Here is a 19894-nt window from a genome sequence, read left to right on the forward strand (position 1 = left end):
TTTTAATTTATTTTTCCTGGATATGTACAACTTCATGAAAGCATATGATCCCCTGTTTACTTCTTTTCCCAGAATGGAGTCTACTGAAAAATGTGAAGTGGTGATTCAACATTTTAATGGAAAATATCTGAAAACACCACCAGGCATCCCAGGTAAGAAATACCATAAAGTAATCATTAAATAATATCTAGGCTCATTGCTGTTATCAGAATGAGTATATAGGAAAGCCCATGGTTGGCCACTGGGAGGGAACTTTTTGCCTTTAAAAATATGTATTTTTTAATACTATGTAACAACGCATCTTTCTCAAAACTACCAAAAGTTTCTTGGTGATTGTTCTTTGGCCTGTCTTTTGAATCTCTGCTGCTAATTCCCTAAAGTGAATTAGAAGAAAAACATAGCAAGGAATAGGTTAAAATGCACTCGAAGTGAAGAAAGTTTGTGACTCCTATCATTAATATTGGTATCCTGATTTCTAATTTGTAACATACCTAAACGGTGATATATTATAAATAAAATGACAGTGGCATCCATAGATTGAGGCCAGTTGACAGACGTTTCTTACCAGTCCATGACAAGAAGAGTACAGAAAAGGAGAGTAAGCATTTAGAAACTTTTATAGCAATATGACATTATCATGAAATCTTAGTGCATAACTTCATATTTTACAAAATTATCAAATGCACATTGAATTTATTTTAAGCTGTCCATGCATCAGAGATAGTCTAGGAAGCGCCAATCTAGGCTACCTCAGGGCATTTCACATTTCCAAAGGCAAAATTCTTAAGATTTGACACGCGTTATAAGATGGTATAACTTTATGCTATTAAGAATTATAGTCAATGTAAAAGAATTGACTACATCACATGTATCAGGATATGAGCTAGAAATACCTCAACATGATATTAATTTGGAAGTAGTATATATGAAAAGTATTGAATATTAAGTGAATAAATTAAAAAATATATCTTACTCATATGTCAATAAAACTGGAAGAAAAAATATATCTTACTCATGCATAAAAATATTAAAGGTTGAGTGAAGTTCTAAAAATATTTATAACAAATAGATAAGGAAATATCTGACTATACACGTTGGTTTATTTGTTGCTTTTCGATTTTCCGTGATTCTCAGGAGAAAATATGTGAAATTCTTCAGTCTTACAATATTTTTCCTTTTGATGATTTTAAGCTGCCTCTCTGTAGTGTCTGCTACATGAAGTATCTACTATTTAAAACCCATGGCTAAAGAGTTCAGGGGTTGAGCATTTTGGTTCCTTAAAGTATATTGAGGTTATATAGAAAAGGAAGTCTGAACAAAAAGAGAAATATTTTTGTGGGGGGATCAGGTTCCTTTTATGACTCACTCAGTTTTGGGAGGATGTTGGGAAAGGAGAAAGGCCCTTCAGACTGACACTTGGATGATCTGGAAAATCCCAAAGTAGGGCCCCCGGTTAATCACGAGCGGCAGTGAAGTTGTACCTCAATTTGGTTAGTTTCCATGTGTGACATTCCCTTGAGAACCGGCTGCATTATGATCCAATTGGAGACATATGGTGTTGTTGAGAAAAGAGTTAGCAGTTTTCATCTCAGCATGTCAGCTGCCCTTGCATTTTAAGAGAAATACTTTTTTTTTTTCTCTTAGCATAAAGGACATTTTAAGACACTCTGCTCAGACCCATCACTGAGTAAAGGAATTGCATTGTTAAAGGATTTTCCCCTTATTCATCTTATTTTAATCCAACAGATGGCCACCTATATAGAAGGCATTCAAACTAGACGTGAATTACATGGTTATGAACAAAATAGGTGGAAATTATTGTTGATTGAAGTTTTAATACAAGTCTCAGTTTTTTATGATTCTTCCTTTTTGGAAAAAGACAGTGAAATCCTTCTTGACCTGATTGATTTGAAATTGTTTTAGGTTAACCCATAGAACATACAGCTGACTAATAGAATTTAATGCTAAGGACAAATAAAGTTACTACAAGTCCCCCAAAGATCTGAGCATCCTTCCTTGAATAAGAAGGCTGTGATATCAACCTATCTAATATCATAGCTACAACCCAGTGAGAACATTGTGAATAGCAAGAACTTAGTTATGGGTTTCTCTCTCACTTTTATCTCGTGGGACCATGAGAGGCAGAATAATTACACTCAGTTAAAAACTCTTAAGAGATACAACTTTATGCTTCTGAGATTAGCCTTCAACATAATTAAATTGAATATACAATATCGGTCATCGTCAATACTTGAATTTGCTTGTTTATGCTTACTTTGGAAGTCAAATAGAGTTTAATAAAGGCTTCAAATGCTAACCGAAGACATAATTTTTTTAGTGAAGTATAGTGGATTTACAATGTTATATTAGTTCAGGTGTACAGCAAAGTGATTCAGTTATATATATTCTTTTACATATATATATATTCATACATATTTATATTCTTTTCAGATTCTTTCTCCTTATAGGTTATTACAAAATATTGAGTACAGTTCCCTGTGTTATACAGTAGGTCCTTGTTGGTTATCTATTTTATATATAGATAAAAACATATAGATATACCATGTAGTGTGTATATGTTAATCTAACTTCTAATTTATCCCTCCCCCTTCCCCTTTGATAGCCATAAGTTTGTTTTCTATGTCTGTGAGTCTGTTTCTGTTTTGTAAATAAGTTCATTTATATCATTTTTTTTAGATTCCACATATAAATGATATCATATTATATTTGTCTTTCTCGCTGGCTTACTTCACTTAGTATGATCATCTCTAGGTCCATCCATGTTGCTGCAGATGGCATTATTTCATCCTTTTTTTATGGCTGAGTAGTATTCCATTGTATATACGTACCACATCTTCTTTATCCATTCATCTTTCAATGGATATTTAGGTTGTATCCAGAGAAAACCATAATTCAAAAAGACACATGCACCCCAACATTCATTGCAGCACTGTTTACAATAGCCAGGACATGGAAGCAACCTAAAGATACATAATCTTTGATATTTAAATTTGGTGTGGAATAAAATGACATAATGCAAGAGGCTGGTATTTTGGAAATCACTGAAATAAAATGACTGCTGGGTTCATTTACTCCGTCACAACAGGGATAATTAAACTTGCATGCATGCTGTTTGCCTTTCTTGGTCCTCATTGCTTATTTCTTGTAGATGGTTGAAGTCTTATTTTCAGAAACTCATACCTTAATTCTATTTTCTGTTCCATCTTGAGGCATGTGAGTAGGATGTCACAATGAGCCCTGATATCTAGTGAATCCTTTGATATTTTCAAAAGAAGTGATGAATTCCTAACTTTTTAAATACTAATGTAGCTTTAGAGAGATGGTCCTTGCTTGTGGGTGCTAATTAAAATCATCTATAATTGATCTGACCACTTGCAATTAAAATAGAACTTTAAAAAATTGTAAAAACCTCAGTGTTTCACTTTATCAAGATTTGGCATTTTGAATTCAGAAATTTGTGGGTTTTTAGAACAGCACATGGATGGTTTCAATGCAGTGCTTTAAGGTTGTGTGAACGAGAGACCCACAAGGATCCAAAAATGACCTAAGATCTTTCAGACCCTAAGACAGCTGTGGAAAAGAGTGAGCCTTGCTTCTAACCTCCCTCTAAGCAAGCAGAGAGAAATCAGTACCATATTCACATCCCTTCCTTCTTCATTAGAGATAACTTGGGGAAATGTGCCATTTTTGTTCTGTCACTCTTGACAGTGATTCCTCTTAAAGTAAATGCAAAGTTCATTATTTTCCTGAGATGATGATCTAGTTTCCAAATCCCATCCTGTGTCATTTCTATAGAAGAACAAGATAAAAATCTACATCAACCCAAAACTCTGACATTGATCAGGCTTTCTCTCTCTGAGTTCCTCCAATTTGTTCATAACAGATTTAATTTTAATGAATACATCATGGATTGTTAATGCCTATTATAGCCTCCCAGAACTAGCTCTGTTCACTTTGAATTATAACGTTGTCCCCAGATTTTGGCTACCTGGATCATTGAAGCTAGATATACATCAAAAAAAATCTAATTATTCGAATTCTGGTATGTGAGGTACAGGAAATTAACTAAGACCATGTGGCCGTGTTGCTACCAGCAGGTGGGAAGCAGCGGCCAAAGACATGTTAAATAGCGTCAGTCATGTCATTGCTCTGCAGAAAGGGATCATCCGGTATTTTCTCCCTCCCCTAGAGGGAAAAGAAAACACTGTTCCATAAATGTCGCATGTCGTACATATTGATCTTGATGTTTTCTGGACAAAATGAAGCATCATTAGTTGCTTGCTTGCTTGACCCCAGACATTTCTTTGTTCCAAAACAAATTGCACAGCAACTTGTGCAGCCCCAAAGCGTTCCATTTTAAAACCTCTAACAGAAAGGGTAAGTTCCTGGGCACTTCAGGGATCTGCAGGGCATGAACTAGAAAAGCTCACGTTCAAAGAGCCCGGGAGCACCACGTGGAAAGGCTTCGGCATCTAAGAACATGTATTGACGAGCAGAACATTCAGACTGCTTTGAGGAAAAAGAAATCACGTTTTGCTCTTAAACTAGGCTTTTGCCTGTAAGCACACGTTCTTATCAGTGGAGCAGTCTTTTCAGAAGACAATGGAATAACCCACTTTTAGTATGATTTTATTACTCTTTGGATAATTATATCTAATCCCAGTTGAACTCCAAGAAGTAGGGAAGGGTTGAGAGAGACCTCACCCTATTTGGGGATCTTTTCAATTTTAGCAAATCTTCTGATCAACAGAAATTTGGACAGATGAATCATGTTTTCCTAATCAGTAAAATAAACTATGTACCTTCTTGATCCTTTTTTTTTTTTTTAATTCATTTTTGGCTGTGTTGGGTCTTTGTTGCTGCGCGTGGTCTTTCTCTAGTTGTGGTGAGCAGGGGCTACTCTTCATTGTGGTACGCAGGCTTCTCATTGCGGTAGCTTCTCTTGTTGAGGAGCACAGGCTCTAGGTGCGTGGGCTTCAGTAGTTATGGCTCACGGGCTCTAGAATGCAGGCTCAGTAGTTGTGCCGCAAGGGCTTAGTTGCTCTGCAGAGTGTGGGATCTTCCCGGACCAGGGCTCAAACCCGTGTCCCCTGCACTGGCTGGCGGATTCTTAACCACTGCGCCACCAGGGAAGTCCCTGATCCTTTGATATATAATTTTACGATTGTATGTTTATGTAAATAAAAACTGTGTAGGACTTTGGATGTGTACGTGTATTTAGGGGAGCATTCAAGGAAAAATATTTACAGTCTGATAATTTTTTAAAGAAAATGGAAAAAATTAATGTTGTTTGCATAAATTTCAAACTTCCCTCAGAGTAATGTATCAACAATGTACTAAAATGAAATTTAGATTACAATTCTGAATATTTGAGGAACAGACACATTTTTATCAGGGAAAATGTTGCCAACTCTCACAAGCAGTGTTTCCTCAGTGGTACCAGTCTGATAAGTCACAAATGCAACTATAGTTGAGTAAAAGGCAGCAAATAGAAAAGTATTATCATGTACAGTTCAGTAAAAATATATCTCTGATTCTACTCACGAGAAGCACTGCCTAACTCTGAGTTTTTCTTCTTTGTGAAACTAAAGCATCATTTGCATAATAAACTTTGCAAATACCTTGATCCCCAACTGGGCGTTGCCTTAGATTTCTCGTTAGTAAGAGGATTTTTGCAATACTTAGGAGGTACTTTCTGTTGAGCTCTTCATCTTTAATGTTAGTGATGCTTTCTAGATTATTTCTATCTACCAAACACATAGTTGGTTGCTTCATGGTGAAACACTGCTGGAGTATTATTAGTGAATTTCACAGAGCAAACTGACCACTTCATAGCCAATAGAGTCTTAGAGGCTGTGAAGTCTATGTTCTTGGCCAATCATTTCTCAGCCTTTCTATGGAGCCATACCTGATACGGTGAAGGTAGTGACAGAGATTTATTACATTTTGAAATCTGGATAGTGAGAGGCCAGATAGAGAGGGTACAGGGGATCATCTTCAGGAGATTAAACATGATTGGAATGGGTTTTGAGTCCTGTGCTATAGCCCTCCTCTGCCTGTGATAACAGCTGAGGAAGAGGGGTGCATCCAGGAAGCATCCCACATCAAGCATCCAGCAAATCTCTCCACTTTTGTAATTCAGGGAAAATCTATAAAATCTAAAAATCTATAAAACCTCACTCAACCTGATATGGGTTTTCTGCAAAGTTTGGGGGAGTTATCACTCCCTAGTACAACTCTCAATCAATGGGAAATGAGAGTCAGCAGATTCTAGGAGTTTCCCACAATGGTAACAAGCTCAGTGAGGCACCTTTTATTGGCTTTTCTTTCTTCCCTGACTTTCTTTTCCTTTCCTATTATGTTTCTGCTTCCTGGCCTCAGCTCCCAATTAAACTATTTTGTTCCAGGCTCTGATTTGGGGGAACTCAAATTAAGGAGGGTGATCCAGCAATTGTGGTAGAGAATTATGTTTTGATTTAAAACTTCTGGCCATAGAGGATGAAGGGAGATACAGCTTAAGTAGTGAAGTGAATTTCATTGACCAAATACATTGTTTTCATTACTTTATTTTAAAAATTTATAGTAGCATTTATGAACCATGTATTAGGGATGATAAAGGTGAATATTAGTGATCCTATACAGATGGTAGTCGGAGTTTAAATTTAGCAAGAGAGATGTGTAAGACAATGAGGATGAAGTGCCACCATGACGTGGCTGACCTTTGAAAAACTGCAGACATGAAGAGGTGGTCATTGATGCAAATGGGGAGAGAATGAGGGCCCAGGAAATAGTCATAATGCCAGCAAAGTGAAGGTGAGGGGTGGGCATAGAAAATCATGACACAGAGAAAAGAATTTGTGAGATTTTGGTCTTGGATAAAGGTAGAGTGGTGGCCGTTGATAATGGGTCCAGTGTGGGAACATCTGGAGTTGATGGAAGTGAAATGATCTTTAGTTGAACAACTTGGTCTTCTGATTAGTATGTTGGGAGGGTTTTCAACAATGTTGTAGATTTCCTCACTAACCTTCACTCTTCCCTTGATCTTCCCTAAAGTTCTAATCTTCATAGGAGAAGGTTAGGGAGGGTGAAGAGTGATTTTTTGTTTATGTATTTGATTCTGAGTTTTCTGAACCAGGGTTTTGTTTAGTTGTTTTATTTGTTTTTATCATTGTTGTTGCTTCAAGTGCTATTGTTTAGCTCAGTGTAGATTCTCAGTAAATGTTCTTTGAAGTTGATGCACAATTCCATGAACTGAATAACCCTCATACTTATATTTGTTTTTAATGGAATTCCTGAGGATGTATGGGGGATGCCCACCTTCTGTGTCATCAACAAACTTGGAGGAAAACATTGAGAGAAATCTTTAAATCTTTTCTTAATTTCTCACAAAAATTCTCTACAACACATTTGTATATCTAAATATACAGAGAGAGAGAGCTACATATTCACAAGAAAAAGAAACTTAATTTGATTGAGAAAGATTCTAGTTGCTTTTTAAAAAGCCTCATTTTCCAGGACTGCTTTCCAAGGTGTTATGCTGGTAATCAAATTGTTATTTCTTTAAAGAACTCATTCTTGAATGGGACAATGATGAATTCTGCTTTCCGGCACAGAAAATAATATTGCCTGATTTATGTTGAAATAATGTCTAGATCTTAACTTCTTGCCACTGGATCTAGTTAGGCACTATTACTATGCTGTACTTTTTTTTTTTTCTTTTTTCACATAAAAATGTGACTATCTTGAGAATAAACAGAAAAGAGAGTTTCTTGGTCTATGCTTTTATTCCTTTTGGCATAAAGTCACTTCTCTCTGCCTATAGGAAGTACTGCATTGGCTTATTATTCCTATTATAATATGATATATAATACAATATGTAGTGTTTAATCAATATGATATGGACAATATGTTTTGCTGGTCATATATTTTCTATAATTATGTATAAGCACCAACGAATAGTAGCAGAATTTGTCTAGAGTCTGCACTTGGCTCCAGAATCTGATTTTTTTAAATCAAAATTTCATGGAACTGAGAAGAGGGATGAAGAGGTTTTCTATACATCTCCAGAATCACGAACCATCTTCGTCTATTTTTATGTAAAATAAAAACTCCATTCAGGTCTTCAAAAATTTTCTGCATTGAAGATTTCACAGTAAAGACTTACAAGGGAATTCCCTGGCGGTCCAGTGGTTAGGACTTTGCGCTTCGACTGAAGGGCACCCCGGTTCCATCCCTAGTTGGGGAACTAGAATATCACATGCCGCACAGCGCAGCCAAAAAAAAAACTTACAAAATAAATTACAAAGCCTTAATTTTATTCCTAAAATGATGTTGGGCTTTGCCTTCTGTCAGCATTGCTAATGAGTAGTTAAACCATGAGTGTCTGTCCGAATGAGTCCTATTAGCAAGCAAAGAGGTTTGAGTAGCTTAAGACCAATTAAGACACAAGCCACAGAAACCAAGCTCTGAATAATTAAGTGCTTAGTGCATTTCCACATCTAGAGATTCACTTAATAGGATTGATTTAAAAATACATTCTAACCAATTTTTGGATAAATGGATAGTAGCCTGAATTAAATTCTCACCACTCTCTGCTCGTAACTATCAAGAAGCCTGCCATGTACACAGCTCACTATTTATGATCTAATTTTTTAGAATGAAAAGTCTGCAAAGTTTAAGAAAATATTTTAAGAGGAATATAAATGAAAACGCTCATTGAGAGCTCTGAACCAGCCATCATTTATCTTATAACTGTTTCCTCTGATTTCTTACCTCTTTAAGCCTATGAATGATGAATCAATTAGTTTATTTATTATTTTAGTCATTTTTCATTACAGAAGAAGAAATCTTTCAAAGGATATTGGCATGTTTTTGATCTTTTTTTAGAATTCATATATTTCAAAGACATATTTATCCAATTAGATTGTATATTTTTCTAAGAAAAAACTTTAATGTTTATCTTTCCCTTTTCCTCAAACAACTCATAAACTATTTGAATGTAAAGACTGCACCTTGGTGTTCATGTCTCAAGCATCTAACCCAATGCCTGTCACAGAAGAGTACCAATAATTATTTGTTAAATGAGTCAATATCTACTTGTGATAGGCAGAATCATGCCCTTCCTCCCCCAAAGAACTCTAAGACCTAATCCCCATTCCCTGTGAATATGGCAAAGGAATTAAGGTTGCAGATGGAATTAAGGTTGCTAATAAACTGACCTGAAAGTAGGGAAATTATTCTGAGTGGGCCCAGTGTAATCACAGGGGTCCTTAAAAGTGGAGGAGGGGACAGGACAGGAGCTCAGAGGGATGCAATAGAAGGACTTGAGCCACCACTGCTGGCCTTAAAGATGAAGCAATGTGGGCAGCTAGCCTCTGGAATATGAAAAAAACAAGAAATTGGATTCTCCCCTAAAACCTCCAGGAAGGAACTCAGCCCTGTTGACACCATGATTTTATCCCAGTGGAATGTGTGTCAAACTTCTGACCTACAGTAGTATAAAGTAGTGAATTTGTATTATTATATACCCCCATGTTTTTTGTTAATTTGTTATAGCAGTAACATAAAACTAATAGACTAGTATAGAACTCATTTCAACTGAATATCGTCCAAACTGTTTCTAAATTACGTAATAAATAGCCTCTGGAGAAATTTCTTAGTTTCTCGTATTTTTAACTTTCTTTGTATTATTTGGTGGCTTGTATGTCAAATAGGAAAAACTATCCTGTTAATTATTTTGACTTTAGAGTTTCTTTATACCTTCTCATAAAGATATATTAGAATGGAAGACTGTTAAACATCCAAAAAGAGAGTCTTTGGAGATGGATGATAAGGTATCAGAGAACATTTTCCTTTTTTATTGAAGTATAGTTGATTTACAATGTTGTGCTAATTTCTGCTGTACAGGAAAACAACTGAGTTATACACATATATACATTCTCTTTTATATTCTTTTCCATTATGGCTTATCCCAGGAGATTGGATATAGTTCCCTGTGCTATAGTAGGACCTTGTTGTTTATCCATCCTAGTATAATAATTTGCATCTGCTAACTCCAAATTCCCACTCCATCCCTCTCCTCACCCCCTCCCCCTTGGCAGCCACAAGTCTGTCCTCTATATCCACGAGTCTGTTTCCATTTTGTAGATAGGTTCATTTGTGTCATATTTTAGATTCCACATATAAGTGGTATCATATGGTATTTGTCTTTCTCTTTCTGACTTACTTCACTTAGTATGATAATCTCTAGTTACATCCGTGTTGCTGCAGATGGCATTATTTCGTTCTTTTTCATGGCTGAGTAGTATTCCATTGTATATATGTACCACATCTTCTTTGTCCATTCATCTGTCAGTGGACATTTAGGTTGTTTCCATGTCTTGGCCATTGTGAATGGTGCTGCTGTGAACATAGGGGTGCAGGTATAGAGAACATTATTTTTGACCTAAAGAAAGCAAATATCATTTCAAACCATTTGTTTCCTTAAAATGTGCCAGGAAAAGTATACCACTGTAATCTAAATTCATGCAAATATGTACCTCTTAACTCTCAACCCTAATATTTGCTTTCAGTAATTGCTGTTATTAAAAAAAAATCATTAGGGTTTAGAAGAGCTCAAAGAGGTTATAAAGCTGATATCAGCCTTGAGTTTTAGGTGATTATATCTAAAGCATATATGATGCCCCATTCTGGCTCACTGTCCCATGAAATGAAGAGTGCCCTAAAGCTCTGAATAGGTGAGTCCCATAGGGAAGCTTAGTTTTGAGACATAAGTAGAAGTTCATGGAGATAATTATCAATATTTATTAAGTGTTAACACGATATACAATTGGCCCTTGAGCAACCCCCGGGGTTGGGGCACTAACCCTTCTTGCAGTTGAAAATCCTTGTATAACTTATAGTTTGTTCTCTGCATATGTAGTTCCTCCACATCTGCAGTCCTACATCCATGGATTCAATCAACCTCGGATTGTGTAGTACTACAGTGTTTCAATTTACTATTGAAAAAATTCCAAGTATAAGTGGACCTGCCCAGTTCAAACCTGTGTTATTCAAGGATCAACTGTATATTCTTATTATTCAAGTGCTTAAATTTGTACTGATTTAAGTGCTTCTTATTATTCACAGGATTAAAATACTTTCAGGGAATTTACAAAAATATATCTCATACTATCTCCACAGCTTCCCTGACTTACCTGGACATATACATACTAGACACACGCTAAGTAAAGTAGCAATTGTTGATAGTTATCAGGCTTCTCTGCAAAAAAAGCAAGGACAGTTTCACTATTGATAAGACCTTTGTAGTGGTGGATAGAATTGCAATCCTGTGTAATGTGAGTGAGTAGGTTACTGGTGGGTAGCACGATTTAGCTGATCCCACTGTGTCTTGATAAAGGTACATCCCAAAGAATCAAAATTGTACCAATATAAAAGATAATGGAGTTTTAATACAAGCATTCCTAACAAAGCACAAAAGCATAGAAATCAAATATTGAAACTATTTTTTATGAGCAATAACTTTAAGATGGTGTGGTGTATTTGAACCAAATGGTGGTCCAGAGACCTGTGGGGTCCCTGAGATTCTTTCCCTTTCTGGTGGTCTGCAAGGTCAACATATTTTCATAATACTGGCATATTGTTTGCCTTTTTCACTCTGATTCTCTCATGAGCATAGAGTTGAGTTTCCCAGAGGCTACGTGATGTATGATATGGCAACAGATTGAATGCAGAAGCAGATATTAGAATCCAGCTGTCTTCCATTAAGCCCAAAATTACAGAGGTTTGCACAAATATAAAACAAGGCCACTCTTGTGTTTATTTATTTTGTTTTTGAATATTTTTTATAAAAATATATCACTTGTGGTATCATGTGATTTTTAAAAATTTTTTATTGGAGTATAGTTGATTTACAATGTTGTATCAGTTTCAGGTGTACAGCAAAGTGAATCAGTTATACATATACCTATATCCACTCTTTTTTTAGATTCTTTTCCTATATAGGCCATTACAGAGTATTGAGTAGAGTTCCCTGTGCTATACTTGTATACTTGTTAGTTATCTTAGGTCCTTATTAGTTATCTATTTTATATAGTAGTGTGTATATGTCAGTCCCAATCTCCCAATTTATCCCTGCCCCCCCTTACCCCCTGTTAACCATAAGTTTGTTTTCTACGTCTGTATTTTAAAATAAATTAATAAGGAAATATCTAAAGTTCTGGGTTTTTTAATGGTAAATATAAATAGATTTAACCTATGTAAGCAAAAGCTCTTTGGAGGGCTTCCCTGGTGGGGCAGTGGTTGAGAATCCACCTGCCGATGCAGGGGACACGGGTTTGTGCTCCGGTCGGGGAAGATCCCACATGCCGTGGAGTGGCTAGGCCCGTGAGCCATGGCCCCTGAGCCTGCAGGTCCGGAGCCTGTGCTCCACAATGGGAGAGGCCGCAACAGTGAGAGGCCCGCGTACTGCAAAAAAAAAAAATAATAAGTTTTTAAAAAGCTCTTTGGAGTCTTTAATAATTGTTAAGAGTGTAAAGAGGTCCTGAAGCAAACATATAAACAATCAACAAACAAAACTTAACAACTTTGAATGTCCCTGATATAGAGTGAAGCTCAAGATTCAAGTCCTTTCATCTTCTCAGAATTAGAAAAGACTAAGGAAGATAGCAATGATAAAGATGAAGTTTAAAATAATCCTCTCATCTTTCTAATCTTATGTGGAAAAACTGGATGTGTTCTGGAACACTATTTTAAGTGGAATGATTAGGAAATACACTTCTATTAAATGAGTTACACTATTACTTTTTGGAAGCAAGCATACAGATTCCTTAATTTATAGTGAGTCTTTTGTTTTTCAAATGCAGAGGCAATGGTTATGCTTCTAAACATATGCTTCATCATTTTATTAGCAAATAGTATATTGTTTGACCGAGTACATGAATGTTTTGTTGGAACAATGTGCATACACAGCATGTGTGGTGTGCACGGGGAAGTGTGTGATATGTGAGTGGCACATGAGTCTGTCAGAACTTAGGGAGAGTTTAAGGATAATATTTAAGAGCCAGAAGGCTAACCACAGATATGACATAGGAGTTCTGTTATCATCTTAAGGACTGCTAATTTCACATAGTGCTTGTCTTCCAGCTGGACTGTACTTTGGAGTTCTACCCACCATGTGGGATGCATCTTACAGACTTCCAGGTTTGCTAGTTGAAGTAAATAATAGCAGTAGTATAATAACAGTAACACATAACTAATTGAACACTGTATACTTTTAGTTTTCACATAATTTTTTTTTAATTTTCAGAAATGGTAGTCTCCTGTTCCAGAGTCCCAAAATCATGATTCTTTTAAGCTTATTGCCTCTTAACCTAATATAAAAGATCTCTAAGGAAAGTAGTTACCTAGTCATCTTTAGTAATTGGTTATCATTTTAACCCAATGAATTCATGTAAGAGATAAAAGAATGTTAGATACAATTTCTCCTGTAATTTATTTTGAAAAGACCCAACTTAATATTTGTTGACATCCTTTGACAGCCCCATCACTTTTCCCATCCCAAGGACAAGTGTTTTTCCTTTTTGCTGCATGTATGATGGTAAAGAAAAGTGCAACATCCACTTGCTTGAGAGCCTCCTGGCTGGGATGCTCTTTTTCCTCTGTGAATTTACTTGGCGGGAGAACATATTCTATAGAGAAAACCATCTTCTCCCTTGGAGACTAATGGATCTCGGTTTGACTTTTGGTTCTGTCTCTTGTTACTTTTGAATATGGGCAAGTTATTTAGTCTCTTGCCAGGCTCGTCAAGGACCCTAATGTTTCCATTAAGTGTTTATAATGCCTTCTTTACCGAAGTGTTGCTAGAATTAACTGAGAGATTTTGTGCAGCTCCACAAAAGTTCTGGCAGGAAATGGTAGATATTCCCATTATAGGTAGCATCTGTTTGCATCATAAGAATCATTTCATCAACATCCACTCTCTAGGCTGGAAATATAATTTCACTTTTGAAACCTATGAACTATAATCATTGATGGACATTATCTAGTACATGGACTATATAAGGAATACCTCTCTTAGAGCTAGGTTAAGACCACCCTTCAATTTCCAAACTTTTTCACACATATCTCATTCTAGAATACTGTCCAATTAATTAAGTGTCTCAGCGGGAGCTCAACAGTTCTCTAGGGGGGTTAGAAAAAGTAGCGCACCAGATATATATTTACCTGAAATTTGCTGTGGTGACCCCCAATTCATAAATACTGGTCACACTTCTGATAGAACCAAGACAGTCGTGTTAATGCAGAGGGTCATTATTTTAGGTAAAACATCTGTAAAAACGAATGACCTCAAACCTCTTGTAATCATTTCTCGGCATATCTTTGCACCTCCAGTTCACAGGTCCTAGGATCCCCCTCTACCCTAATTTCCCAAAGAAATCCTGCTCAAAAGTAAATATAACATTTTTCATGTAGATTTTCCTGATTTCCAACTTCTCTGCTCTTAAATTTCACTGCATCCCATTGAATTTTCTCCTATATTGGGTATCCATTTGTGGTATAAAGCCTCGTGTGACAATTGCTGTCTACTTGCCTTATCCCACTGGATGGCAGAATTATGCCTTTTTTAATACTTATATCTCCTCCAATGTCTAGCATTTAAACATAGGAGATGCTTAATATAGATACACTGAATTTAATTTTAAAACATTGAGCCCATTATTCCAGTGTGATTTCTTAATACTGTCTTAATAATGCATTCGATCAGTAAATACTTATAAAGTGAATATAGAAGCTATCAACTATGACAATTCCATATAGAAATATTTTGCATAATATGTTCCTTTTTGTAAATTTTAAAACATTTAAATCTCAAAAGCTTTCATTGGTTGGAAGTCAGTGTTCAAAAATACAACTATCCTTTTCTTTCTCATAAAGGTTAAATTATCTCTCCATTCTACACCCTACTACATCCGATTAAAAAAACAAAAAAGTAATGGGCTATGAAATATAAAAGAAGCAAAAAGAATATAAAATAAATGTGTTAGAACACCAAACATCCTGTTGGATTTTACAATTAATTCTACAACTAACAACAGACCTACTGTCTTTTACTTACAATCCTTTGAGAACACAGCTCTAGCCCTTTCAAAGGTTTCTCTCTTCCTAAAGTTCCTGCAGCTTCTGTCCTTGTCGTGCATAGGGGCCACAGTGCCCCATGCCATCAGCAGAATGGACTCATTAACCTTTCCGTTGATTTGAACTGTCGTTTGAATAAATATTTATACCCTTTTCCCCTGATGGCTTAATGAAGTCCTTTATCAACAGCACGAAGAGCTTCTCCCCTTGACCTTTGTCACCTGTTCGTTCAGAAAATTTTTATCAAGCTGTTTTGTTTGCATTGTTAATCCCTTGCTGCCTTAGGTTTGGCACAGAAACATATTCATTCTGGATTTAGTGGAATTATTTTACACTCTTTTGGCTTCTGCAAAGAAAATAATTTCTGTCTTTGGGTTTCCTGTTTTAACTTTAGGATATAAACATTTCCAATTTCTGAATATTTGTCTTTCTGTTTCTTGTCTGCCTGTGGAGTATTTCTCTTGATTTTCTTTCTATGTGATTACTTCAATTTCACTTTTTGATAACAATGTCTCCTACAAGATACAGTTAGAGGAGGTGTTAGCGGACACTATGGAGGTAATCAAACCAATATATGCGTGCATCAAACACACTTTGAACACCTAAGCTAAATTTACATGTTACATGTCAATTAAATCTCAATAAAGCTGGGAGAAGAAAAGATAGAGCCAAGAAATGCCTCTGTTTCCCTGTTCCCACATTCTATCAATGAACACTTCTTTTATGAGGAGAATAAAGGGGGGTTACTATATGCTAAACATTGTGGTTAGTGCATTATGGATTATTCTATTTTATTCTCAAAGTGCCCTTTGGAAAAAGGCACTGTTCCATTTTGCAGATGAGAAGGCTGAGACTTACAGAATTTATGTAAATTGCTCAGACTCACACATGGTAAGTGGGCTGATTGATCCCAGGCTTAATTTCTGCCACTTACTGGATATGTGACTTGGACAAGTTACTTAACCTCTCTGTGCCTCAATTTTCTCATCAGCAAAATGAAGATAATCATAGTTCCTTTCTGTACCATCATCGTGAGGTGGCTGTGGATTAAATAAGTTAACACCTATATATTGAACTCTTGGAATGTTCCCGGTAAATACTAAGTGCTTTTTAGGTGTAAGTAGCACTTAGTTATACTGTCATAATGTTTTTTCTTGGATGGAAAGGGGAAGTACTATAGGAGAGGAAATCCCATAACTCTTCCTCTATGTATGTTTTCCCTCCATTCCCAAACTTGGAACACCATGTTTCTTCTTTATTTGCTAAATAAGATGAGTATTAATATTCTGTATTGGGTTAAGTGTTTCATTCCTTTAGTACATTTGAAGCCTTCCTCTTTGAGATTCAGTTGCTCACTTCAATACTTATTCTAGCTTTTAGAGGAGTAGAAATATTTGGCCATCACTTTCAGCAAACCATGTACTTCATTTTTATACTAGTGTTTAATAAGTGGTTCTCTTGTTGTAAAGGATAGGTAACCTATTTATAGAAACTTCCTTTGGAGAAACCATCTTTCTTCAAAAACTAAGCTGAAGAATGATTTTTTTCTTTTATTTTTGCTGTTTTGAGTTGTATATAAAGTTTGAGAGCTGGGTCCAGAAGAAAAGGCAGATTGCTAAAAAAGCCTCAGTTAGAGGAATTACAGACTTGTTTTTTTCTCCTCTATGGTATCCTCTCATTGGATGGACCAAAGAAGCAATAGAAACTGATTGAGACCTGATAATGCTTTTTATTCCCTGTATACCAAAGATACTGGAGAAAGTATCTTGCTTTCAGTACTGTTTCCAGCCTGAAAAGTACCACTTAGAAAAGCAATTACTACAGGTACCTAATTCAAAGAACTGACTAGAATTCCTTTTGTGATTACAAAGGGGCTATGAATCTCAAAGTCATAAAGAATATCTACTGGCTTGAAAAAATTTCTGGCAATCCTAGATTAAGGCCAAAAAATCAAAATCTCAATGACATGTTAGAAAATCTGTATAGTTTAATGACTGGAGGCACAGAAAGATGGTACTTTAAAGCCTGGTTTATCTGATGGTAATTCAATGTCCTTTACACTAGTAGACATTTAATACTTTTTCTTTATTTATTAAGCAAATATTTTTAATTTGAGTGTAAAGTAGACCTAGGAATACGTTTCCAGGGTGAGGAATAAACATACAGTGGAAGAAGAGTAATGAAGCGGCCAGAGAATGGGGGTAAAAGGAGGGAATGAGCAATTCCACTTGGAGGAGAGATGCCCAGATCAGATCTTGATGAATACTTTGAATTGAATAGAACTAGCTGGGGCTGGTTTGGTCTGATTGGGCTTAAACTAGGTACTTGGATTAAGTTCCATACAGTTAGATTTTTTAGAAACCTGAAGTTGATCAATTTTATTTTTAACTAAGTGCTTCTATATTAAAGATATTAAGCATTTGTCTATCACATTTCTTACAAGTGTTTTTACCTAGTTTACTGTTTAACTTCCATTTTTTTAAAAAAATAGTTTAATTTTTATGTGAAATAAAGTAATCTTCTCCACTATATCTTTTTAAAAAAACTTTGAATGTAAGCGATTTCATTAGCATTCACTTCTGTATCTTTCTTTACTTTTCCTCTACATTTAACTTGTTAGTGTATTTGGTATCAACTAAGTATCTAAGTTGATTATTTAACAAGGTATCTCATCAGTACTTAGAAATTAATGCATCCCTTGCACATACTTGATATTACCTTTCCCTGTGCTAGGTTAATTACCTGTGATACATGTGCTTACTTTGCACAAGAGTCACAATAGTACACGTATCCGACATTATACTGTATCTCATAGAGCTAGACCCTCCTCTAGATCTTACTTTCAGATTTTTATTTTTTATTTATTTTTATTTATTCATTTTTTTAAACATCTTTATTGGAGTATAATTGCTTTACAATGGTGTGTTACTTTATGCTGTATAACAAAGTGAATCAGCTATACATATATACATATATCCCCATAGCTCCTCTCTCTTGCCTCTCCCTCCCACCCTCCCTATCCCCCCCCTCTAGGTGGTCACATACTTGAGGACACGGGGAAGGGGAATGGTAAGCTGGGACGAAGTGAGAGAGTGTCATGGACATATATACACTACCAAATGTAAAATAGACAGGTAGTGGGAGGCAGCCACATAGCACAGGGAGATCAGATGTTTATTTTTTAGTTTTAGCTATTTTGCTTCCAGACCTACTTTAAAATCAGTTTTGTCACACTGTCTCCAAAATGAAAATCACATACATAGTTCCTGAAAACTCCCTTATGCTTCCCCTTTGTAGTCAAACCCTCCCTTTCCCCTTTAGTCACTGGAAACCACGACTTTGTTTTCCATCCCCGTAGTTTTGCCTTTTGGAGAATGCTATATAAATGCAATCATACACTGTGGAGTCTTCTAAATCTGCCTTCCTTCTCTTAGCCTAAGGATTTAAAGTCCGTGCATGCTGTTGAGTGATCATTAGTTCACTTCTTGTTATTGCTGTGTAGTATTTCTTTAAATTGTTGTGCCTCATTTTGTTTATTCTTCAGTTGAAAGGCAGATAAGTTTTCTGAAACTAGATATGACGAAGTACCCATTTTTGATGCCAAATCAGTGTCTTTTTTGGGGGGGAGGGGGGTACTATTAATTGGGAGTGGATCCTGGATTTTATCTAACACGTGGAGTAATCACTATCTAATCCTTGACTTGTTGTCTCTTTTGTAGCTAAATTTTAAAATACTAAGCCGTTTATTTTCCTGGCAAATTTAAAACTTGACTATGATGGATTATTTTTTCAATGTACATTTGGTTTATGTTATATTTTGAGTTGGTAATATGTACAAATAGTTACAACATTCAAAAGAACTTCACAGTGAAAAATAGTTTCTCTCCCTTTCCTGCAGTGGTCACCCTAGTTTTCTCCCTAGAAGAACTGGTGTCAACATTTCTTGTGTTTCCAGAGGCTGTTCATGAATACCAAACATTTAGATTTTCACTCCAATGGTAGCAAGTAGACACTCTCTTCTAAACCTTGATATTTTTCACTGAACAAGGTACCTTCAGATTTATTCTTCACAGTGCAAGGAAAGCTGTTTCACTATTTTTGATGGTTGTATAGTATACCGTTTTATTGATACACTGTGCTTTTTATAAAAATGTTCAAAGTTCCTTACTTATGAATATCTAGGTTGTTTTTTTAATCCTTTTCTATTACAAATAGCACAGAAATGAACATTGATATTCATACCCTTTGCACATAAATGCAACATATCTACAGGAAAAATATGGAAAGTGGACTTGGTAGGTAAAGTAATACTTTCTTGCTTATTAGATTTTGATAAGTTTTGCCAAATTGCTCCTCTCATAGGTTATCCTGAGCCCCACTCACACCAGTCAGTATAAGAAGTTCTTTCTCCTGACACCTCGGCCAGTATAATGGTTATGAATCTTTTTCTTAGCTAATATAACAGGTGATGTTTTACCATATTGTAGTCTTAAGAGTAATAAAAGAAATGTAAATGAAGGTTGAGCATCTTTGCATGTGTTTAGAGCTTTGATATTTCCTCTTTTTGAACTCTGTTCATATTGTTTGTCCAGTTTTCAACTGGCCTTCTTCTTATTCATTTGTAGGTACTTTGTTACAGTAAAGAAAACTGGTGTTTGTCAGTCACTTGTCTTTTGCCTTCATTAATGGTGGGTTTTTTTTTCTCCATTTCAGATTCTTTTAAGATTATACACACACA

The 19894-nt window shown here is 35.8% G+C and overlaps 1 protein-coding gene across 4 annotated transcripts in view; it reads left to right on the forward strand.

Moving 5' to 3' along the window:
* Nucleotides 1-19894, forward strand: part of RBMS3 (RNA binding motif single stranded interacting protein 3) — a 699814-nt gene that overhangs the window by 496318 nt on the left and 183602 nt on the right. For all 4 annotated transcript variants that reach the window (XM_024743510.1, XM_024743508.1, XM_024743509.1 and 1 more), the window contains exon 6: nucleotides 73-152. In XM_024743510.1, the coding sequence (XP_024599278.1) occupies nucleotides 73-152 (80 nt within the window). The remainder of the gene's footprint in view (nucleotides 1-72; nucleotides 153-19894) is intronic.

Source organism: Neophocaena asiaeorientalis, unplaced genomic scaffold (assembly GCF_003031525.2).
Source record: "Neophocaena asiaeorientalis asiaeorientalis breed wild unplaced genomic scaffold, Neophocaena_asiaeorientalis_V1.1 scaffold332, whole genome shotgun sequence".
NCBI lineage: Eukaryota > Metazoa > Chordata > Mammalia > Artiodactyla > Phocoenidae > Neophocaena > Neophocaena asiaeorientalis.